This window comes from Chiloscyllium plagiosum, unplaced genomic scaffold (genome assembly GCF_037043375.1).
Source record: "Chiloscyllium plagiosum isolate Xiang-an unplaced genomic scaffold, Cpla_swu_hap1 HiC_scaffold_45, whole genome shotgun sequence".
NCBI lineage: Eukaryota > Metazoa > Chordata > Chondrichthyes > Orectolobiformes > Hemiscylliidae > Chiloscyllium > Chiloscyllium plagiosum.
The window spans coordinates 15,842,834-15,867,734 of record NW_028270183.1 but is presented as its reverse complement, the minus strand read 5'-3'; the positions used below and the strand labels follow the sequence as shown (position 1 = coordinate 15,867,734).

Below are 24,901 nucleotides of genomic sequence, written 5' to 3'. Positions count from 1 at the left end.
TCGCACAGGCTTTATTTGCTCCGCTGTGGGCGTGTCACAGTGTCAGCGGCTCCTGCTCAGACTCGCCCCAGGATCGGACGTGTCCCCCCCACCTCCCAGCTCCCCCACCAGGGAGGTTCTGCTCTCGGGCCCACACAGACGAGGAGCGCATGGCAAAGGCGAGGACGGGCACTCTGGGCAGAAGCTGTGCCAACTGGCTTTAACGGGACAGGGAGCAGTCAACACCACTTGTTCCCCTCACTGCCCCCTCGCCAAGTTCCATTAGATCCCACCTCTCTGGTGAAGTCCACACTGATGCCCTGGGGTTGAAGGGTTCCGAGGTGGAAGATGAGGCGTTTTTCCTCCAGGCGGGTGGTTAGGGTTTGGCGATGGAGGAGGCCCAGGACCTGCATGTCCTTGGTGGACATTAGTGAGGCATTAGCCCCGGGTGATCTGGAACACTCCACTTCAGTGTATAACCCAGACCCACACTGCCCATGTCAGAGTGTTGCAGTGCTGCACTGTCAGGGACACTGTCTATTCACTGGGTTATAAAAGTGACTCTCCCTCCCCCCCCAATTTGCGCGGCCCAGGATTTACTCCTAACCCAACAACCTCCAGTCAGCAGTCGGTCAATCATGTCACTCTGATGCCACTACTGTGGGGAGCTTCCTGTGTGTAAATGCACAGCCAGGGTTTCTATAACAGTGATGCCATTTCAAACACACCTGCCTACGTGCCCGTGTTTAAACAGTGTCTGAGGACATCATCTCACCATACAGGGTCTGGAAAACACAGAGAGAGGGGGAAAGCGACAGCGAGAGAGTGTGAGAGAGAGAGAGAGAGAGAGACACAGAGAGAGATAAAAACTGACAGAAAGACAGAGAAAGACAGAGAGAGACAGACAGAGAGACAGAGAGAAAGAAAAACAGAGAAAGCGAAAGGGAGAAAAAGCATGAGAGAGAGAGAGCGAAGATGTGTTTTGGGGAGTCCCGTGTCTAACAGGTGGAAGGTGTATAGTACTGTGTCACCCTGGCTCTTTCTGCAGTTATTTCACATTGACCAGAATCAGTCACTACTGTCCCCACATGGCATTTACTGGAATTACACCACCCTGTACTGACTCAGGCGTGTGAGGGGTACAAACCCCTTCCTCCAATAAAAGGATATTGACAGTGACAAACTCTCGGGCACAGAAACTCAGAAATGCAGACCAAAGGGGGCAGTGGAAGGGGAAAGATGGGAACTTGCATTTGTATAGCAACTTCTATCACCACGGGACGTCTCAAAGCACTTTGCAGTCAATAAGCAGCTTTGGAAGTGTGGTTACTGTCATAACCTGGTGAATCCGTTTATACACAGCAAGCTCCCACAGCCACGAGGTGATAATGACCAGAAAGGCTGACTTTGGGGTGTTGATTGAGGGATTAGTGTGGCCCACGACACTGCCCTTTGTACATTAGATCACAGCATCTTTCACCTTCAGACCAGAGAGATGACACCTTTAACTGTGAAGACAGGGCTGCAAGCTTGCCGAGTCAGAGGGGAGATGTTACTTTTGAAAACGGGTCACTGGACCCGAAACATCAACTCGGTTTCTCTCTCTCCACAGAGGCTGCCAACACCTAGTGAAACCTCCCAGCTGAGATGTTACTGCTGAGGTCTCACCCACTCAAGTTAGTCGGCGATGTTTAACGAATGAATTAGATAGTGGTGTTTAATCAGTTAAGTGTGTACATCCCATCAGGTAGTTAGACCCTTCCATGATGCTTCAGAGCCTGGAAAGCATTATAAATCTCAAAAATGGAATTTTGGTTTGAAGTCAGTCATACAGCAGGGAAACAGACCCTTCGGTCCAACTCGTCCATGCCAACCAGATATCCTAAATTAATCTAGTCCCATTTTGGAGGGTCAGTGTGGACTTGTTGGGCTGAAGGGCCTGTTTCCACACTCTAGGGAACCTAACCTGATCTAACCTAATCTAATCATTTGCCAGCACCCGGCCCATATCCCTCCAAACCCTTCCTATTCATGTACCCAGCCAGATGCCTTTTAAATGCTGTAATTGTACCAGCCTCCACCACTTCCTCTGGCAGCTCGTTCTGTACACGCACCACCCTCTGCTGAACAGGTTGCCCCTTCGGTCTCTTTTGTATCTTTCCCCTCTCACCCTAAACCTATACCCTCTAGGTCTGGACTCCTCCACCCCAGGGGAGTCTATTTACCCTCTCCATGCCACCCATGATTTTATAAACCTCTGTAAGGTCACCCCTCAGCTTCCGACGCTCCAGGGAAAACAGCCCCAGCCTGTTCAGAAGCAGAACCAGAAATTGCTGGAAAAGCTCAGCAGGTCTGGCAGCATCTGTGGGAGAGAAATCAGAGTTAACTTGAGGAAGCGTCACACGAGCTGAAACATTAACTCTGATTTCTCCCCATTTAGGCTGCCAGACCTGCTGAGCTTTCCCAGCAATTTCTGTTTATACTTCTGATTTACAGCATCCAGGTTTTTTTTTCCCAGATTCAGCCTCTCCCTATAGCTTAAACACTCGGCACCATCCTTATAAATTCATTCAGAACCCTTTCTGGAAGTCTGCTCACTTAAACTCTGGACATGCAAAGACACCCTTTAATATAATCTGATCTGATTTAAGTTTGATTGAACTGATTTAGGAGGTTTAAAAGGGTTGGTCGTTCTGCTGTAGGAACTGGGAACAACTTTGAAGGAGTGATTACCTTATTGCGCAGCGTTCACTGTGAACACCACATTGTCAGCGATGACTCAAACTAGCTCTCTCTCCTTCTACCGGACAGGTTAGACAGCATTGTATTCATATATTGAGCAACCTCAGCTCATTATACAGTCTGTTTGCTGACAATCATCAGAAACAGGATGTAGAAGAGGAAATATTTGAAACAAGGAGCCGCAGTTTGACTCCAGCCCTACTGCTGATCCTGTGCACAGCAGAACATTAATGTATAGGAGTTGGGATGTTATGTTGAGGCTGTACAGGACAGTGGTGAGACCTGTTCTGGAATACTGTGTTCAATTCTGGTCACCCTGTTATAGGAAGGATTTTATTAAGCTGGAGGGGGTTCAGAAGAGATTTAACAGGATGTTGCCGGGAATGGAGAGTTTGAGCTATAAGGAGAGGCTGGATAGACTGGGACTTTTTTAACGGGAGTATAGGAGGTTGACGGGTGACCTTATAGAGGTTTATAAAATAGTGAGGGGTATAGACAGAGTTAATGGTAGTTGTCTTTTACCCAGGATGGGGCATTTCAAGACGAGGAGGCATATTGTTAAGGTGAGAGGAGAGAGATTTGAAAAAGACATGAGGGGCATTTGGTTTACACATCGGGTGGATTGCGTGTGGAATGAACGTCCTGAGGATGTGAGGGATGTGGGTACGGTAACGACATTTAGATAGATACATGAATAGGAAAGGTTTGGAGGAATATGGGCCAGGAGCAGGCAGGTGGGACTGGTTTAATTTGGGGATTATGCTCAGCATAGACTGAAGGGTCTGTCTCTGTGCGGTCTGATTCTACACAGTGACCCTCTGACAACTGGAAATGTTGTGCAGTCCAAAACAAAAATCTCAAAGAATTTGAAAGTGTGAAACTAAAGCCAGGGGCGGCTGGGAGTTGGTAACAGTCTGCACCAGAGAGAGCGGGAATCCCATTCCCACACAACATTCAATACTGACATTGGACTGTGTTAGTGCTGCATTGTGGGAAGGTGCACATTTCTGATGGAGGACAGATAGTGCCCTGTCTGATATTTATCCCATAACCAACATCATTCGGGCAGATAGTGTACACATTATCACATCGCAGCTTGTTGTGCATGAACCAACTGCGGCATTTCTGAATTTATCACCACCACAAAGAGTACTTTGGGGGGGGGGGGGGGTATTGTGAAAGGTGCTATATAAATGCAACTCTTTTCTATTAGTGAACCGCAGCCCTCCATCTCACTGATTCAGTACCAGCTGCTCCAGGGAAATCTAGCCTGGCCCCGCCAACATTCCGTGTGGGAGAATAAGGAGAAGGGTGGGTCAGTTAACCGGCCAAATGTGGCCCTGAGGAAGGGCTGAGAGAGTTAATGCATCAGCAGACTGAAGCACATCGCTTCACAAATGCTGTCCTTAGCACTGAATGACTTTGTTATCTTGTTAACCCCAGCAGAACCCCCTAGCTCCACCCCACCCCCCCTCCCCCAGGGTGTCAGCACAGCTGGGTCAATGCTGCCCAGAGATAGATTCACAAGGTCAGTTTGCAAACGTTTCTCCTCAGCTTCTCCAGCCCCTGGATTCAGCTCAGGAATGTAGGAGGCAGGCCCGGCCATTAAAACGGAGACTCGGATGCTGTTTGCTTAGGGGCAGCTGTCACACAGGGGGCCTGGAGGCCATACTGTGTTCTGCTAGCTCACTGTCCCCCAAGCTCCACCAGGCACTCAGTTCGCCCCCTTTACGTTAAGTAGATGGGGCAAGGCACCGAGCTATAAAAGCAGGGTCATGAACATAGAACAATACAGCGCAGAACTGGCCCTTCGGCCCTCGATGTTGCGCCGACCTGTGAACTAATCTGAGCCCATCCCCTTACACTATCCCATCACCATCCGTGTGCTTATCCAAGGATTGTTTAAATCTCCCTCATGTGGCTGAGTTGCCTACATTGGCAGGCAGGGCATTCCACGCCCTTACCACTCTCTGAGTAAAGAGCCTGCCTCTGACATCTGTCTTAAATCTATCACCCCTCAATATGCAGCTATGCCCCCTCCATACAAGCTGACATCATCATCCTTCGAAAAAGACTTTCACTGTCTACCCTAAATAATCCTCGGATCATCTTGTATGTCTCTATCAAATCCCCTCTTAGCCTTCTTCACTCCAGTGAGAATAGACCCAAGTCCCTCAGCCTTTCCTCATCAGACCTTCCCTCCAGACCAGGCAACGTCCTGGTAGATCTCCTCTGCACCTTTTCCAATGCTTCCACATCCTTCCCGAAATATGGCGACCAGGACTAATACACAATAGAAAGATACTTGAGTCAACTCAGAGCCTGTGGGACAAAGTCCCCACCAACGTGGCTGAGAAAAGGAGAAACGTTTGCCTGTGGCAGGTTTGTATTTTGGGATCCCCTCACCCAGACTATTCATTCATTGAACATATTCCAGATTGATATCATTAAACAGAACAAAGGGAGTAAAGCGAGACACTGGAATGGAGGAAGACCTGGCGTTGAGGCAAGGAAACTGGTTGGTTCAGCTCTATTCCCATTTCTATATATTTTATGCAAATCAGAGCCATAGCAGGGGAAGTTAATCCAACTGACTGATAGTGAAGGTTCACCTTTTGGACAGTGAGAGCAATAGAGAGTGGGTTCCTAGACCTGAGACAGTCGGGGTGCAGCTATGTGCTGTTCCTGCCCACGTGTGGCCCTCTCTACCCCTCCTTCCGTACCCGCTGGGGAGTCTGGCACTCTTGTGACCCACTGTAGACCCAGGCTGACCATGAGGTACATACAAACATTACTGTGACACACAGAAACTCATACAAACACACACCCATGTGCAGAAAATGATTGGCTCATAGATGGTTACAAATACACACAAACACACAGCCTCACCTCTATATGAAGTACAAATATTAGGAGGGAGGTTATAACTAGATATAGCACTCCATTTATAATCAACAGACTGAGCTCTACAACATTTCTGCATACAATATAGGAAATGCATGATAGGGGCGTACCCCTACATACAATATTTAGCATTCGCTATACATTACAGGTAGAACACTCCTATGCACAATATAGAAACTGTGCAATATATTATGGATATAATGATCCAATCCAATGTACAGACTTTACTATGTGAAGATATAAAATCCAGTATACTGTATATAAAATTTGACACATTATAGATATAGCACATCACGTATAACATACAGCTCAGTCTGTGAGAGGAGAGAGATTGAAAAAAGACATGGGACGAATCTTTTACACAGAGGGTGGCTCGCGTGGGGAATGAACTTCCTGAGGAAGTGGTGGATGTGAGTACAATTACAACGTTTAAAAGGCATTTGGAGAAGGACATGAATAGGAAAGGTTTGGATAAGGGACAGGGGCAGGCAGGTGGGTCTAGTCTAGTTTGGGATTACATTCGCCTGTACTTGTGTGTTGGCTTTTGCTGCTATTTATACTTATCTGTGCTACTTCACTCTGTGATCTGCCTGTATTGCTCACAAGACAAAGCTTTTCACTGTGCCCCGGTACACGGGACAATCAATTCAATTCAATTATGGTCGGCATGGACTGGTTGGACCGAAGGCTCACCTTCCCCGCACCCCCCCCCCCCCCCCATAAATCATAATCCTTCGCCCTCAAAACAAAAATCAAACATCATTCAGTCAGAATTAATGGAAGTGAAATTTTTAAATCTCATCCTCCATCCCTTTTCACTATACAAAAAAGGAGAGAGAGAGCATCACCAGCCCAGAACATCCCACACACCCAATTAGATTTACAACTTGAAACTGACAGTTCTCTCCTTTTCATTTTAACCTGGGATGATTAGAGAGAGGCGGGAACAGCTGGAGCGAGGTGGGAATGGGTTGGAGAGAGGGAATGAAACGAACAGAGAGAATTAAGAGTTCAGGATTGTGTCCTGAGCAGATGGTCTTGTTAAAGTTAATAGGCCAGAGTGGGTTCTGAGTGATACTGGAACCATACACCCCATGACGTGTATATTTCACAACTGAAACAAAAACTTACCATCCATTTTATTTTTGTATAGTGAAAAGGGTGAGATTTAAAAATTTCACTTCCATTAATTCTGACTGAATGATATTTGATTTTTGTTTTGAGGGTGAAAGATTATAGTTTATGCGGGGGGGGGGGGGGGGGTGCGGGGAGGGTGAGCAAAGTCTCTGTTTAGAATTACTCAATGACAGTTCAATTAAACATGCTCTTAATACTTTGTGCAACTCCTCTCAAACCTCATCCAGCCCTCCAACACATCCACCCCCCACCCTGACTCACTCCCCCCGCTCAGCCAACCGATTCTGGCCCACTTCCAGAGCCCAACACATCACCAGTCCACCATTTGCAATCTCCTTTTCAGCAGCCCTGGGATTGAGGTCTCCAGCTCGGACAATGAGGCTCTGAATCACAGCGCAAAACATTCCCGCCCAAATACACTGCCATTCACAAACAACTGGATGAGAATGGAATAGTGTGGGTTAGATGGGCTTCCGATTGGTTCCACATGTCAATGCAACATCGAGGGACGAAGGGCCTGTACTGCACTGGAATGTTCTATGGGGACCCCAAAGGTGCCATGCAATGACATTGAAGCTTCCACACTACAGAGAATCTAATCTCTTCGCTTGTAAATAGCACAATTTACATTAGTTTCACTTCATTTGTGGGGACATCACAATTACTTATTTAAGAACAGTTTATAGTCAACGATCCAAATGTCTTGGTGTGGTTGATTGTGGGCACCCAGTGATGGTCACAGGGGGAGTTAAACACATTTACTTCAAATCTGAGACAAACACACAGAACACTGGGGAAACTCAGCCACCAGAGACAGAGGAACACTTCCAGCCTTCCTCAGGATTCTGTTTCTCTCAAATGTTGCTGGATAATGGGGCGGCACAGTGGCTAGCATCACTGCCTCCCAGTGCCAGGGACCCGGGTTTGACCCCAGCCTTGGGCGACTGTCTGTGTGAAGTTTGTACATTCTCCCAGTGTCTGGGTGGGTTTGCTCTGGTTTACTCCCACCATTCAAAGATGTGCAGGTCGGGTGAATTGGCCACGCTAAATTACCCCATAGTGTACAGGGATGTGCAGGTTAGGGTGGATTGGCTATGCTAAATTACCCCATAGTGTACAGGGATGTGCAGGTTAGGGTGGATTGGCCACGCTAAATTACCCATAGTGTACAGGGATGTGCAGGTTAGGGTGGATTGGCCATGCTAAATTACCCCATAGTGTACAGGGATGTGCAGGTTAGAGTGGATTGGCCACGCTAAATTACCCATAGTGTACAGGGATGTACAGGTTAGGGTGGATTGGCCACGCTAAATTACCCATAGTGTACAGGGATGTGCAGGTTAGGGTGGATTGGCTATGCTAAATTACCCCATAGTGTACAGGGATGTGCAGGTTAGAGTGGATTGGCCACGCTAAATTACCCATAGTGTACAGGGATGTGCAGGTTAGGGTGGATTGACCATGCTAAATTACCCATAGTGTACAGGGATGTGCAGGTTAGGGTGGATTGGCCACGCTAAATTACCCCATAGTGTTCAGGGATGTGCAGGTTAGGGTGGATTGGCCATGCTAAATTACCCATAGTGTTCAGGGATGTGCAGGTTAGGGTGGATTGGCCATGCTAAATTACCCCATAGTGTACAGGGATGTGCAGGTTAGGGTGAATTGGCCATGCTAAATTACCCATAGTGCCTAGGGATGTGTAGGTTAGGTGCATTAGTCAGGGGAAATGTAGGGGAATGGGTCTGGGTGGGTTACTCTTTTGGAGGGTTGGTGTGGACTTGTTGGGCTGAATGGCCTGTTTCCATACTTTGGGGATTCTAGGCACTTGTATTAATGCCAATTGTCACTGTTTAGACAGCGGGTCAGATTCAGTAAGATGTCGATGTACAGTTTCCCTCACACTCACCCCCACAAATCTAAATGTTGCAGGTGCCTGCACCTAAACTGCCCAGCGGAACTGCAGCGATGGAACACCCCGTCCAGCTGAGTGGATATTGTCAGCTCCCAATGTGGCACAGAGGGATCGAGCAGCTGACAGTATATGGATCGGAAGCAGCTTGTGGAAATCCCATCTCACCACTGCTAATGTGGGAGGTATCGGGAGTGCAGACGTGGGTGGGGCTGGCTCTTTGATTCCTATTGGCAGCGAGAAGCCATAGTGGAAGGTTTAGCGGGAGGGTGCTCATCCCCTCCTCACCCTTCTCTCTTCACCAGTGACTCATGTCTTTGGGATGTGGCTGATCAGGCAGTACCAGCTTTTGATGCCAAGTAAGGTTGGGCATCTGAAGGCGGTCATGGACCAACCCCTTGACTCGCAGAAGTCCGTGTCAAGTCACACCTTCCATAGAGGTACATTGTGAGAAAATATAGGGCACTGGGTCAACACAACAAGGAAGGAATGTCAAATTTGTCCAAGTTAGGGCATTTGAGAGACAAGCAGTATTTATTTCAAGATAGTTTCACATTAATGCAACTGTCTTTATCACCACTAATGTCAGCATCAAATGGTTAGCTCAGTTGGCTGGACAGCTGGCTCTTAATTTAGAGTGGTGCCAACAGTGTGGACTCAATTCCCACACCAGCTGATGTTACCACCTTCTCAGCCTCTCCCTTTGCCCGAGGTGCAGTGACCCTTGACTGAAGCAGTTACTAACGAGAGCACAGCCACATGGGTCTGGTAGGATTACGACAGCCTTCTATATTTATATATGTGTGTGTGTGTGTATATAATCCCAAACATACATACATACAATCAAACAGGCTTAAATTTATACTTGCACAATTAATTAAATACTTCTGAAGGGCCAGCATTGTTTTAACACTGGAATAACCACAGCAAATTCACACAGAGATCTCCTAAGCAGCAAATTAATAAAACCCATACAATCTGTCCCAGTGGAATTGGTCAAGGGAAAAGTATGGCCAGAGCATTGGGAAGAGCTGTTCCTTGAAATAGTGACCCTGGGCTCTCACATTTAAGCTGAGCAGATAGTTGGGGATTCGGCTTAATATTCAGCTGAAAGACAGCACTACCTGCTTCTGATGCACAAATCTAACCTTTCAATTCAAAATAAAAAAGTCTTGTGTCAAAGATCCCGTTTTGAAATGTCAAAAGAGACTGACATTGTTGGCTGGCTTGTTCCAAACTGATGTCGACAGAGAGAGAACAAGTTAACATTAAGAGTCATCTGAACTCGAAATGACAGCTTGCTCTCTGTCCATGGATTCTGCCTGGTCCGCGAGCACTTTTTGTTCTCAGAGGTTAATTAGTATTAGCTTACAGTATATTACAGACAATGCTTTAATCAATAAATCTTGCTGATACTCAAACAACGTTCTGCCTCCAATTTACACATGACCATACAAGAGACTTTATAAAAACCCCTTTAAACATGTTTTTGGTGACAACCAGTTCCCATTCCATCTTAATATCGCTAAATTACACTTGGAAGCCCTGAGAGTGTTTTACAACATTAAAAGGCACTTTTTAAATGCAGGGCGACTCCTTGCAACTCACTAGCTGTCAGCACCTCCTCAAGGGGTAACCAGCGTTGAGTAAAGCATAGCCTTCCCACCTCACGAAGGATTGATCAGAGAACAAAATAACTTGGTTCCTAATTGTTATGAAGCAGAGGAAATGAAATGAATGAAAGCCCAAATTTTAAAAACAGAGGAAATGAATGCTAAAAGCTGGTTAGTGGGCCTATCCAAGAGCCCTCAGTAACCTCCAAACAAATCCTGGAATTTCTGCAGTTAAATATACAAAATGAACTTGGAAAAGCACAGCGGTCTATTCACATCGAGGAAAACAGTTTAACCTGCATCTCAGGTGGAGACCTTTCATCACGTACTTGGCTAACGGAAAGTGACTGATAAATGAACTTGAGCTGACAATCCAACGATATGCAGGTTAGGGTGGATTGGCCATGCCAAATTACCCATAGTGTTCAGGGATGTGCAGGTTAGGGTGGATTGGCCATGCCAAATTACCCATAGTGCCCAGGGATGTGTAGGTTAGGGTGGATTGGCCATGCCAAATTACCCATAGTGCTCAGGGATGTGCAGGTAAGGGTGGATTGGCCATGCTAAATTACCCATTGTGCTCAGGGATGTGCAGGTTAGGATGGATTGGCTATGCTAAATTACCCATAGTGCTTATGGATGTGTAGGTTAGGATGGATTGGCCATGCTAAATTACCCATAGTGTTCAGGGTTGTGCAGGTTAGAGTGGATTGGCTATGCTAAAATTCCCATAGTGTCCAGGGTTGTGCAGGTTAGGGTGGATTGGCCATGCGAAATTGCCCATAGTGTTCAGGGATGTGCAGGTTAGGATGGATTGGCCATGCTAAATTGCCCATAGTGTTCAGGGATGTGCAGGTTAGGGTGGATTGGCCATGCTAAATTGCCCCATAGTGTTCAGGGATGTGTAGGTTAGGGTGGATTGGCCATGCTAAATTGCCCATTGTGCTCAGGGATGTGCAGGTTAGGATGGATTGGCTATGCTAAATTACCCATAGTGCTTATGGATGTGTAGGTTAGGATGGATTGGCCATGCTAAATTACCCATAGTGTTCAGGGTTGTGCAGGTTAGAGTGGATTGGCTATGCTAAAATTCCCATAGTGTCCAGGGTTGTGCAGGTTAGGGTGGATTGGCCATGCGAAATTGCCCATAGTGTTCAGGGATGTGCAGGTTAGGATGGATTGGCCATGCTAAATTGCCCATAGTGTTCAGGGATGTGCAGGTTAGGGTGGATTGGCCATGCTAAATTGCCCATAGTGTTCAGGGATGTGCAGGCTAGGGTGAATTGGCCATGCTAAATTACCCATAGTGCTCAGGGATATGTAGGTTAGGTGCATTAGTCAGGGGTAAATATAGGATAATAGGGTCAGGGAATTTGTCTGGGTGGGTTACTCTTCGGAGGGTCGCTGTGGACTTGTTCGGCCGAAGCACCTGTTTCCACACTGTAGGGATTCTATGATAAAAAGACTATAGATTTGCACAGGCCTGCTATATACAACAAGCACCTTACAACGGCAATTAGGAATGTACAATAAATGCTGGCCATGCAAGCATGATAAAAAAAAGTACTATTGTTAAACAGAGCAGGCAGCAAGAATAAACAACTTGTATATATGAAGCATCTTTTATACTAATGAATGTTATTGAACATAGCTTAATACTGAACAACATAAAGAGACATTAAGACAGCTAGCCAATCGCTTGCTCAGTGTGGTACGTTCAGAGGGGTGAAGAGCCAGAGATGTTTAGGAAAGTCTGTTAGTGTTCAGACAGCTGAAGGCACAGCCACCTCTGAACGAGAGCGACTGAACTGAAGAATCCAGAAATGACGAAGATTTTAAATCGGAGGGTGATAGCGGTTGTATAGGTTCGGAAAAGATTTACAAGGATGTTGCCAGGGTTGGACGATTTGAGCTATAGGGTAGGGGGCTGTTTTCCCTGGTGCGTTGGGGGCTGAGGGGTGACCTTATAGAGGTTTACAAAATTATGACAGACATGGAGAGGACAAATAGACAAAGTTTTTTCCCTGGGGTGGAGGGAGTCCAGAACTAGAGGGCATAGGTTTAGGGTGAGAGGGGAAAGATATGAGAGACGTAAGGGGCAACTGCTTCACGCAGAGGGTGGTACGTGTACGGAATGAGCTGCCAGAAGAAGTGGTGGAGGCTGGTACAATTACAACATTTAAAAGTCATGATTTGGAGATGCCGGTGTTGGACTGGGGTGTACAAAGTTAAAATTCACACAACACCAGGTTATAGTCCAACCTGTTGGACTATAACCTGGTGTTGTGTGATTTTTAACCTTTAAAAGGCATTTGGATGGGTATATGAATAGGAAGGGTTTGGAGGGATATGGGCTAAGTGCTGGCAGGTGGGACTAGATTGGGTTGGGATATCTGGTCAGCATGGACGGGTTGGACCGAAGGGTCTGTTTCCATGCTGTACATCTCGATGACTCTATGACTCTGTGCTTTTTTAACGCAAAATTTTGAAAAAGAAGGAACCAATGTTAATGAGCAAGTGTGGGGGGTTGGGGAAGGATGCTGTTAGTTCCTTCCCTTCTAAAGTAGATCTTCAACACCACACGTTTCCCCCACCCCCTGCCACCCAAACTCACGCAATACAAACCTCCCCAGCAACCACTTCATCTGATATCCCCTGGGATGTGGTCACTGAGCTCCCACCAGGGGAAGGCTTGTTTGCTGTTGTAGATTAGATTCCCTACAGTATGGAAACAGATCCTTCGGCCCAACAGATCCACACCGACCCTCCGAAGAGTAACCCACCCCCCCTACCCTATATTTACCACCTAACACTACAGATAATTTAGCACCAATTCACCTGCACATCTTTGGACTGTGGGAGGAAACCGGAGCACGCGGAGGAAACCCACACAGACACGGGGAGAATGTGCAAACTCCACACAGACAGTGGCTGGGATCGAACTTGGGTCCCTGGCACTGTGAGGCAGCAGTGCTAACCACTGAGCCACCAGAGATTCCAGTCTTAACCCCTTGTGCAAGAGCCTACCTTGAGCTGCGCGGGGCAGATTAAGTGAACTTAAACATAAAAACAAGTGCACTCCTCACGCTGTGGTTACCGGAAGGGAAGGGAAAATCTTCTCAGAAATGTTTTCGAATCCTGCGGGTGGTATTCTCTGATTTTCCTTTGGTTGGTAGGACCACGGAGAGTACCCTCCTCAAATTCTGATACCCCTGTGAGTTCCCGTCGTCTCAATTTCACCTCCTGATGAAGTGAAAGATCACACACGACACCAGGTTAAAGCCCAACAGGCTTTGGGTGTTGTGCGATTTTTAAATTTTGTCCACCCTAGTCCAACTGCCGGCACTTCCACATCATCACCTCCTGAAGAGGAGGACCTCTTTACAATGAGGAAGCCTTGCACGAAATGCGCACTCATTCTACAGAACGTTTGAATGCCTTTCTGAGAAAGATTAAATCCCTCTCTCGAGTTCATTTGAGATGGTAGTTTGCCTTTCTGATGCCACTTCAGTGAAGTGCTTCACTGCACAAAAGGAGTCACACAAATCCAAGTTGTTGTTGTTGTTGTACACCATTGGTTTGGCAGGAGGCCTCCGAGGCAGAATGTAGAATGTTCTAGAACCTTTTCAGAAAAGATAATCCAGGCTAGCACACCAGGTGCAGGTACTGAGGGAGTGCAGCACTGTCAGAGGTGACACCTCTCACAGGAAATGATGTCCTTCCTGCCTCTCAGGTAAATGTAGAACTTCCTATGGCATGAGTTCAGGCCAACATTTATCCCTCAACCAGCATCACTGAACTACACTGTGACTATGATTACTTTAACACTGGTTGGGAGAGTTGGCTACATTGAAAATGGTCACCGTCACTCCTCCCAACTTGTCAGAAGTGTCTGACTTCAACTGGTCAAGAGGAGAAATCCCAAAGTCATGGAATCATACAGAACAGAAGAGGCCCTTCAAGTCTGCACCAATCGCACTTTCCAGCTCTTTTCAGGGCTGTTCTCTTCAGCCAGATCTCCCAGCCAGATTCCTGCTGCTAGCAATCGCTGGTGATTTCTGGAATCACTGAGAGGAGCCTTCGGATTCAAGGGAAATCAGCATCCAGGACACAGGGACAACCACGCTGAGTGACCTCTCAGACAGGACCCTGGGCAGTGCAGTACTAAGGGAGTGCAGCATTGGCAGGGCTACCCTTGCTGGAGAGATGTTAAACCGAGCTCCTGTGGTCATAGAGACGTACAGCATAGAAACAGACCCTTCGGTCCAACCTGTCCATGTTGACCAGATATCCCAACCCAATCCAATCCCACCTGCCAGCACCCTGCCCATATCCCTCCAAACCCTTCCTATTCATATACCCATCCAAATGCCTTTTAAATGCCGTAATTGTACCAGCCTCCACCACTTCCTCTGGCAGCTCATTCTATACACGTACCACCCTCTGCGTGAAAAAGTTGCCCCTTAGGTCTCTTTTATATCTTTCCCCTCTCACCCTAAACCTATGCCCTCTAGTTCTGGACTCCCCCATCCTAGGGAAAAGACTTTGTCTATTTATCCTAACCATGCCCCTCATAATTTTGTAAACCTCTATAAGGTCACCCCTCAGCCTCTGACCGTCCAGGGAAAACTGCCCCAGCCTGTTCAGCCTCTCCCTGTAGTTCAAACCCTCCAACCCTGGCAACATCCTTGTAAATCTTTTCTGAACCCTTTCACGTTTCACACCATCCTTCCGATAAGAAGGAGACCAGAATTGCATGCAATATTTGTTTTTTTTGGGGGGGGGGGGGGGGGGGGGAGTGTTACACTGCATATCCCACCACAGCTATACAATAAATTGTAGGCTATTGTTGCAATGACTCTGCCGCCTCCAACCATTACAGCTACCCCAGGTAGGGGAGGGGGTGGGGAAATCCTAGGGCAAATCACACTGTGAGAGGGTCCTCACCCACAAACAGAGGGTTAGCACTCATAGTGCCACTCTCACCCACTCAGACGTCATACCCACCACCCCTCCACCTCCCCCCTCAAAGATGGTTACCCCAAATCCTACCTTTGCAGGAAGTTTTGCCTAGCACCCCCCTATCCCCTCTTACCCTGCACCCCATTCTCCTCCCACCCAGATTTCCTCAGACAACATCCCCCCCCCCCCCAAGAGAAAAGCAGGGACCCCTTGGTGTCTGTGGGATCTTGCTGTGCGCAGAATGTCAACTGCATTTGCTCCCGCAGCGGGGAACCTGTTCCGTTTGGGCAAGTTTCAACCTCTCTCTCTCTCCACAATCCCAGTAAAATGCAAAACTGAAATCCTCCTAAAAACAAAATTACTGATGCAAAACACACTGCGACTTTCCCAATCTGCCTCCCAGCTCTCCTCACTCTTGACTGTGGGGTGACTTTCCCCCACCCTTCCCCAAACCCAGTTGAATATTGACACACCATACACACCCTTCCCCAGACCCTTTAATTCTCAGAGAATTCAAACCCCACCCCAGATCTCCCATTTCCCCCTTACACCTTGGATTTGTTTTAAAATCACAATTGGCACTAAAATCCCCAGATGACACGGAAAACCAGCCTCCAACAGTGTGGGATTAGCCACACTCACTGTCCCCTCCAGAGTACCCCCTCCCAGACCAGGCAATCAGACCACACTGTAGGCAGGGACACTGAGTCTCCTCACAGAAGGTGGGAGGGGAAGAGGCGAAGCGACTGGTTTTACCTTGAGGATGGCGTTTTGTTTCTCCTGGAAGTTGCTGCAAGTGGAGAAGGAGCTGATCGAGGGCAGGACAGCATCTGCTAGAGCCATTGCTGACCAGCCCTGGTCCACCTTCCTAGTCAGTGGGAACCTGAACAACTTCAGTCTCTCTCTCTGTGTGTGTGTGTCTGTCTGTGGGTGTGTGCTGTCTTCCTGCTCACTCGCCCTCTGCAAAAAAAAACCTCTCTCGCTCTGTTTCTCTCCCCCCACCCCCATCCCGTGTGTAAACGGAGAAGAGCTAACATAATCCCTCTGATTAATATTCATCCACCTGATTTAAATACATGTTTAATTTTACTGACGCGCAGGGCGGTGCCTGTCCTGACAACTCCTTTTGTTTTAAAAGTTGAATTAACTTTCTGAGTCTGCCAAACTTTTCACAGTGGCCCCAGTCCCCCCGGCTGGCTTTACTTTAATGTTTTTACAAGGTTGGAACGTTTTGATGCCTGACAGCGCGGCCGTTCGGCCCATAGGGCTTGTGCCAGCCCTTTGAAAGTGGTCCTGTCTCTCCCCCCCCCCGGCCTTGCTTCCTTCCACTCACAATCCTCCTTGCTTCATGGGTTTCACTGGCTCGGTCCAGGTGTGTAAATGGTTATCAGATTCAAGTTCCTGTTCATTGGCATCAAACATTGGTCTGGGCTCATGGATATTAGCATTAACATCACAGCATTTGGGTTAAAAACAGTACCTCCCTGGGCAGTGCAGTGCTCCCTCAGTACAGCACTGGGATTGTTATAGGTCAGAGGCAGCACTGCTTTACCCCTGTAAACAGCAAAGGCTCCCCTGGGAACCTCTCACCCCCCCCGCCATACACCATAGGGATTATTGCAGGAATCACACCCCTGTACCAACTGGCCAGTCTCCCATATGTTTTTCTAAGCAATTTGTTTGGAGTTTTTACATCACACCTCGGGAGCAGGTGGGAACATGGCCTTCCCGGTCTACAGCAGGGACACTACCACTGTGCGACAAGAGGGCCCATGCCAGTCTCTAATTGTCCTGCAGAAGATGGTTTTTAACCTGCCTTGTTGAATCACTGCAGTCCATGTGGTGTGGGTAGACCCACTGTGCAGTCAGGGAGGGATTTTCACCCAGGCACATTGGACGAAAAGTGATATGTTTCCAAGCAGGAGGCAGTGGTGCCATGGTCATGTTACCACGTTAATAAGCTTATGTGCTGAAGCCAACATTCTGGGTTCAAATCCTGCTTATGGTGGAATTTGAATTGATAACAATCTTGAACTTTTTTATTACTAAAAACTAGTGTCATGCTGACAATGGGGCGGCACAGTGGCTCAGTGGTTGGCACGGCTGCCTCACAGCACCAGGGACCCGGGCTTGATTCCAGCCTCGGGCGACTGTCTGTGTAGAGTTTGCACATTCTCCCCGTGTCTGCGTGGGTTTCCTCCGGGTGCACCGGTTTCCTCCCACAATCCAAAGATGTGTAAGTTAGGGTGGAGTGGCCATGCTAAATAAACCGCAGTGTTAGGTGCATTAGTCAGAGGGAAATGGGTCTGGGTGGGTTGCTTTGTGGAGGGTCGGTGTGGGGCCAAAGGGCCTGTTTCCACACTGTAGGGAATCTAATCCATGTAACCATTAGAGATTGTTGTAAAAATGCACCTAGGTCAAAAACATCACTGAGAGAAGGGAAGCAGCCACCTTAAACCAGTCTGGTCTAAATGTGATTCCAGACCCAAAGCAACACGGTTGACTCTTCATTGCCCCCTGGGTAATTAGGGACGGGTCTATCCACGCTGTGATGCCCACATGCTGTGAAAGGGTGAAGGAGACTGAGGGAGAGTGAGGGGCTTTGGAGGGCCCCTGTAGGGGGATGCTCAGAGTGATCCCATGTACTTGTTGCACTTGTCTTTCTAGATGGAAAGCCACATGTATCACCAATTCCTCTTTGCCAGTGCACTCCACTTGTTTTCTTGTAAACATCCTCTGGTCAGCCAACAAACGTTTGCCAATTGCCTACTGTTAGTACCTCAGAGTACAGACAAAGTAGTCCCCCATCTCCTGAAAACCCTCTAAATTCTAAACTCCTCTCGTAAGTTGTCCCACCCTAAGAACATCGATATATTCAGGTTAGTCTCCACTGTAGCTCCCTCAGAATCCCCTCAATGATCACAGTTTCCAAAATCAATCCCACGTCAGGAGTCTAACTGTAGTGGTGAAGTACATCTGAAGTGGTTCCCACCAAGATCTGTCCCGGATCATCCACATGGAAGCTGCAGTTAAGAAAGCGCACCGACGCCTCTAGTTCCTCAGGAGGCTAAGGAAATTCAGCATGTCCTCAATGACCCTTACCCAACTTTCATAGATGTACCATTGAAAGCTTCCTACCCAATGCATCATGGGTCGGTATAGCAACTGCTTTGCCCAAGACCCGCAAGAAACTACAGAGAGTCGTGAATGCAGCCCAGTCCATCATGCAAACCATCCGCTGACTCCATCTATACTTCCCACTGCCTCGGGAGAGTAGCCATTAGAATCAAAGATCCCTCCCACCCTGATTATAATCTCTTCCACCCTCTTCCATCGGGCAGCAGATACAAAAGTTTGAAACATGTGCCCACAGAGTCAAGAACAGCCTCAGACTTAAGAACGGACCTCTCGTCTTTTAGAATTGGTCTTTCCCTGCCCCTTCTCTGCCCCCTGCTGTAACACTCTGTTCTGTTACCCTGATGCACTTCTGTACGGGGTGGTTTGCCTGGTTAGCACGCAAACAATCATTTTCACTCTGCCTCAGTACACGTGGCAATAATAAATCAAATCTCCATCACAGTCACTGCTTTTCGGGAAACGGTGTGGCATCTACTCCAGGAAGTGGGTGTATTCCTGGGATTGTGGCAGGGAACTTTGGGAATCCCATTCCACAATTTTATCCTGTTGTATTGAAAGTGGAGAGGCCGTGTGACACAGGGGGTAACACAATTCTCAAATGGCCAATCTTTCCATACACCCCCAGTGACGGGCAATAAGGATGGGAAAGATTCCTGCGATGGGGGGAGTGGATATTGGTGCCTCTCCCATCATTATCCATAGCTCCAAGTTACAGTATTCCATGCATGTTGTCATAGCGATTCAGACTCCTGAATTGAGCTGTGTGGCACCAGTTTTATGCCATTGTTATGGGTACTCTTCCCTCACACACAGAAGAATTAATGTTCATGTCACACGCCAAACGCTTGTAGAGTCATAGAGATGTACAACACGGAAACAGACCCTTCGGCCCAACTCGTCCATGCTGACCAGATATCCTAACCTAATCTAGTCCCATTTGCCAGCACTTGGCCCATATCACTCTAAACCCTTCCTATTCATGCCCCCATCCAGAGGCCTTTTAAATGCTGTAATTATACCAGCCTCTACCACTTCCTCTGGCAGCTCATTCCATACACGCACCACTCTCTGCCCCTTAAGTTCCTTTTAAATGACTCATGGTCATCGTCTGATCTAAACTGCTGTTTGCAGTGCTGAAGGAATGCCACATTGGCTGCGCTGTAAAACTGAGGGCCCCTCTGCTCTCTCCACAGGGAGCAGGAAAAGAACAGCAGAGGAATCTCTGCATTCTGACGATATTTAACCCTCAACCAACACCCGAAGACAAATGATAAGGCCGTGTATTTCTTTACGATTTGTGGCAGGTTGCTGTGCACAATTTAGTTGTTGCATTTCCTGTGTCGATGCAGTGAATATATTTCAAAAAGTGCTTCACTGTCCATAAAGGACGTTGGAATGTCCTGAGTTTGTAAAAGGCGCTATATAAATGCAGGACTCATTTCAATTTCACTATTATCACATGAGCTTTCAGCAGCATGTGGAGATTGTTACAGGATTAGGGTGCACAAGGGCAGGAAGGTAATATAAGCACCTTATATTAATGTAGCACCTTCAACGTACATCATATATGGTGTTCCCCAAGGCTCGCCACTGAGCCATACACGGGACATCAGGATAGGTGACTCACAGCTTAGTTGAAGTGAAAGATTTTAGGATACATTTTATTTGAGTACACCAATTTCTGAAAAGGTTTGACGTTGGGTGTGGGGGTTTGGGGGGAGCTTCAGACTCCCCAAGCAATGGAAATGGAATGGGCAAAAGGCCAGAATGGGAGGAAGACGGAGACTGCAATGGATTGCAGGGCTGAAGGGAGGTTATGGGTGGCACCGTGGCTCAGTGGTGAGCACTGCTGCCTCACAGGACCCAGGTTCAGTTCCAGCCTCGGGTAACTGTCTGTGTGGAGTTTGCACATTCTCCCCGTGTCTGCGTGGGTTTCCTCCGGGTGCTCCGGTTTCCTCCCACAGTCCAAAGATGTGCAGGTTAGGGTGAATTGGCTATGCTAAATTGCCCATAGTGTGAGGTGCATTAGTCAGAGGGAAATACAGGTAGTGGAATGGGTCTGAGTCTTCAGCGGATCGATATGGACTTGGTGGGCCATAGGGCCTGTTTCCAGACTGTAGGGAATCTAATCTATTGGGAACTCAAGGAGTGAGATGGCAGAAGGACCTTAAAGCAAGGACGAGGATTTAAAATTCAGTTGTTGCTTGATTACTGGACAGTGGAGAAGATCAACAGGACCTCACTCAGATGGGCCGAGGAGTGGCAGGTGGAGTTTAATTCAGATAAATGCAAGGTGCTGCATTTTGGTAAAACAAATCAGGGCAGGCCTCATACCCTTAATGGTAAGGTGCTGGGGAGTGTTGCTGAACAAAGAGACCTTGGAGTGCAGGTTCATAGCTCCTTGAAAGTGGAGTCGCAGGTAGATGGGATTGTGAAGAAGGTGTTTGGTATGCTTTCCTTTATTGGTCAGAGTACTGAGTACAGGAGTTGGGAGGTCATGTTGCGTCTTTACAGGACATTGGTTAGGCCACTGTTGGAATATTGCGAGCAATTCTGGTCTCCTGCTGCAGATGGGCCTAGTCGTGCAATGTGACAGACGGGAGAAACAGTCAGTCTGGGTGATGGAGCAGCTGGGGTGTGGATAGAAGCTCAGCTTGGGGTCAGACATAACACTGAGGCTGCAATCACTCTCACTCCACTTTGGAGAGTTGTCAGGGACAGACACAACAACCAGGGATTGGAGCTGCTCAGAAAGACCCCAAAACAATGGTTCGAGACTTGCCAGCCTTTAATCGGAGGGATTTTGTTTCACCTCCTCCGGTGCAGGATATCACACACAGCATTCCGACAAATCCACACACACGCCATCACTGGACCGTGATTGTTAGCTGACTGATCTCTTCCTCAGCCCTCAGTCTCCCTGAGACAGTTACATGGGCTCTCTGGATGCTCTCTGCCCTATTTAAGGCCTCGGTCAGTGCAGCTCAAAGATTATAGAATCATTCAGTACAGAGGAGGCCCCTTGACCCAAAAATATATTACACTTATGCCCTTCCCTACTCCAGGCTAATAGCCTGGAAGGTTATGAGATTTCAAGTGCCAATCCAAGTACTTTTTAAAGATCGTGAAGGTTCCTGCTACTTTTCTAGTCTGTATATTCCAGATTCCCAGCCTCTTAGGGAAACTATTTTTCCTCAAATCCCTCCTGGACCTCCTACCTTTCACTTTAAAATGTTGCCTCTGTCTGGCTGGATCACCCACTGTGGTGGAAGATGGTGTGTTCCCTCCTTTAAACTGATTCTAAAGTCTACGTCTGTAACCCAAACATTAGCCAGATTAATGGAAATTTGGAAGGTTTCTCCATGCTATTTTGCAAAGTGAATTTTTCCTGTTAAATTTGCATAGATGTGGATGATCCGTCATCCGTGTGCTATTGCGCTGTTAAAATTTATTCAGGGTTTTCAACAGGCTCCTGCCTGTGTCAAAAAGTGCGGCACTGGGAAAGCACAGCTGGCCGGGCAGCATCCGAGGAGCAGGAGAGTCGACGTTTCAAGCATAAGCCCTTCATCAGGAACGTCTGTCACAAGGTTAAGTCAGTAGCCAAGGTCCAGGTCCCCTCTGCTGTGCCCACTAGTTTCTGAGGTTCGAAAGGAAGCCCACCGGGGGCAAAGAGCTTCAGGATGTACAAAATGATGACCAGTTGCACTCAGGAAACTTGCTGCCCACAGATCTCCATTTCACACATCTTCTGGACTTGGAGCTACTGCATGATTGCCAGTTCTTCACTGTCACCAAATCTAACATTATTGTCTGTCACCCGGAATGGATTGCAGAGGTTCAAGGTGGCAGCTCCCCACCATCTTCTCAAAGGGCAGTGAGGGGATTAGCAATAAACGTTGAGCCAGCCAGTGACACCCCCCACCCTGTGAAAGAATGAAAGAAGTGGGGTGACAGAATTCCACTCTCTGTTCCCAACACTCCCAGATTCCAATCCCTTGCCCCAGTCCCTGTTTCCCCAATGTATCGTCTGACTGCCATGAGCTCTGAGCCTCGCAAATCCCTTCGACTGTGATTTCCCCCATGGCCTCCCAATCCTCTCCTCCTGGATTGTCTAGATCATTGTGGGCAGCACAGTGGCACAGTGGTTAGCACTGCTGCCTCACAGCGCCTGAGAGCTGGGTTCAATTCCCGCCTCAGGCGACTGACTGTGTGGAGTTTGCACGTTCTCCCCGTGTCTGCGTGGGTTTCCTCCGGGTGCTCCGGTTTCCTCCCACAGTCCAAAGATATGCAGGGTCAGGTGAATTGGCCATACTAAATTGCCCGTAGTGTTAGGTAAGGGGTAAATGTAGGGGTATGGGTGGGTTTAGCTTCGGTGGGTCGGTGTGGACTTGTTGGGCCGAAGGGCCTGTTTCCACACTGGACTCCCCCATCCTAATCTAATCTAATCTAATCAATCTCCAAGTCTGAACTTTGACCTCCCATGGCCTCCAATGCCCCTGAGCGGTCTTCTCTTACTTAGCATTGACATAGTCTTACCCAGCACGGAAACAGACCCGTCGACACAACCAGTCCATGCTGGCTATAATCCCAAACTAAACTAGCCTGCTCCTGGCCCATATCCCTCCAATATCTTTCCTATTCATGTCCTTATCCAAATGTCTTTTAAACTTTGTAATTGTACTCACACCCACCACTTCCTCAGGAAGTTCATTCCCCACAAAGGCCTCCACTGTTGGGCTCCTCAGTTTGAGTAGTCAAATGAAAGTGAAATATTGGACCTTACCATTTTAGGGTTGACCCCTTGCCCAGAAATTGACCAACCCGAATTCCCATTCCTAAATACAGTGGTCCTGATGGATATACAGAGTTGACCCCCTTGTGGCCTGTTACTAAACCTAGATCGGCTCCCCTTAACCCACCCTAACCAATGAATCCAATTGGTTGCCCATCTCACTCGAGCGGGTGGCCCAAAATGTGCCGTCTCCAAAATGGCTGACACCAGGAATGGGGTGCGACACCGCCTCATCGCCGGGAGTTATATTTTCTGGGCATATCCACTCCCCGCTTTAAAAATTTGAGGCCCAGGAATTCTGTGTTAAAGGTTGAAATGTTGTGACTGTGACCCCTCACTGAGAGGGCTTCCCTCACTGATTTCTTTTGCAGTACAGTATATGCCTGTCAAGTCAATAAAGATGGATGTCTATGCACCTCAGCACTGCAGTAGCAGTGGATGAGCACGGTTGCTCAGTGGTTAGCACTGCTGCCTCACAGCACCAAGGACCCAGGTTTGATTCCAGCCTCGGGTGACTGTGCGGAGTTTGCACATTCTCCCCATGTCTGTGTGGGTTTCCTCCAGGTGCTCTGGTTTCCTTCCACAGTCCAAAGATGTGCAGGTTAGATTAATTGGCCATGCTAAATTGTCCATAGTATTCAGGCTTGCAAGTATGGTGCTAGAAAAGCACAGCAGGTCAGGCAGCATCAGAGGAGCAGGAGAATCAATGTTTCGAGCTTAAGCCCTTCATCAGGAATTCCTGATGAAGGGCTTATGCCTGAAATGCTGATCCTCCTGCTCCTCTGATGCTGCCTGACCTGCTGTGCTTTTCCAGCACCACACTCTGGACTCTGATCTCCAGCATCTGCATTCCCCACTTTCTCCTGTGTAAGTTAGGTGCATGAGTAATGGGGAATGGGTTCGGGTGGGATACTCTTTGGAGGGTTAGTGTAGACTTGTTGGGCTGAAGGGCCTATTTGCAAACTGTAAGGGTTCTATGATTCACAAAATATATACAGTGCCGCAAGACATGCCCATTCTCTCCTACTCTGTTCACCTTTAGCCTCTGAATGATGGTTATGCTCGATAGGCACCATAATTGATTCTTAATGCACTCTATCCTTACATTTCTCCCCAAAATATCCACTTGAAAATCCATCAAGTGGGTCACAATCTCTCCCATGTTCACTATTTTTGACACACTGATCATAGGCTGTGCGGGTTGCAGGGTGATTTCCTTGTGGATAATGCTGTTTGCTGAACTCAGGAATGAGGAGCTCACCCCTCTTCCAATGTCAATACTTGCAAAGGGAGGCATGCTGGGGAACCGACTCGAAGTTGCTGGACGGGAAGGAGAGAGGGTCAGGCTTTGGTACATGGGTCAGGATCTGGTGGGGACACAGCACGGTGGGAGCGTCGCGATGTTTGTCTGCCGTTCAATATCTTGCCACCGTCATGAACGATCGCTTTGGGTGAGTGTTGAATTATACCCCAAGCAGAGTCACAGCGATGGAAAGCTGACATGGCTGGCTGGAAAGGACATTCTGAAATAAACCTTTCGACGCGATAACGCACGCTGCTTTATCTAACCCCAGAAAATTGCCATTGCGTTTCGTGAGAGAAGTTTCCGGACAGAAGCTCCGAACAGGCCATTCAGCCGTGGCTTGCACGCTGAGAGATGTTCCAAATCCAAGCTTCCTTGTTATCTGTCGAAGCCCTGCACTCTTCTGATGTGTGAGATTA

General features: G+C 47.9%; 1 protein-coding gene across 1 annotated transcript in view; it reads right to left on the bottom strand.

Moving 5' to 3' along the window:
• Positions 1–16,227, bottom strand: part of LOC122552202 (Krueppel-like factor 1) — a 28,018-nt gene extending 11,791 nt beyond the window's left edge. Inside the window, exon 1 of the mRNA XM_043694799.2 lies at positions 16,006–16,227. Within this exon, the coding sequence (XP_043550734.2) occupies positions 16,006–16,092 (87 nt within the window). The 5' untranslated portion in view covers positions 16,093–16,227. The remainder of the gene's footprint in view (positions 1–16,005) is intronic.
• Positions 16,228–24,901: the final 8,674 nt, after the last annotated feature.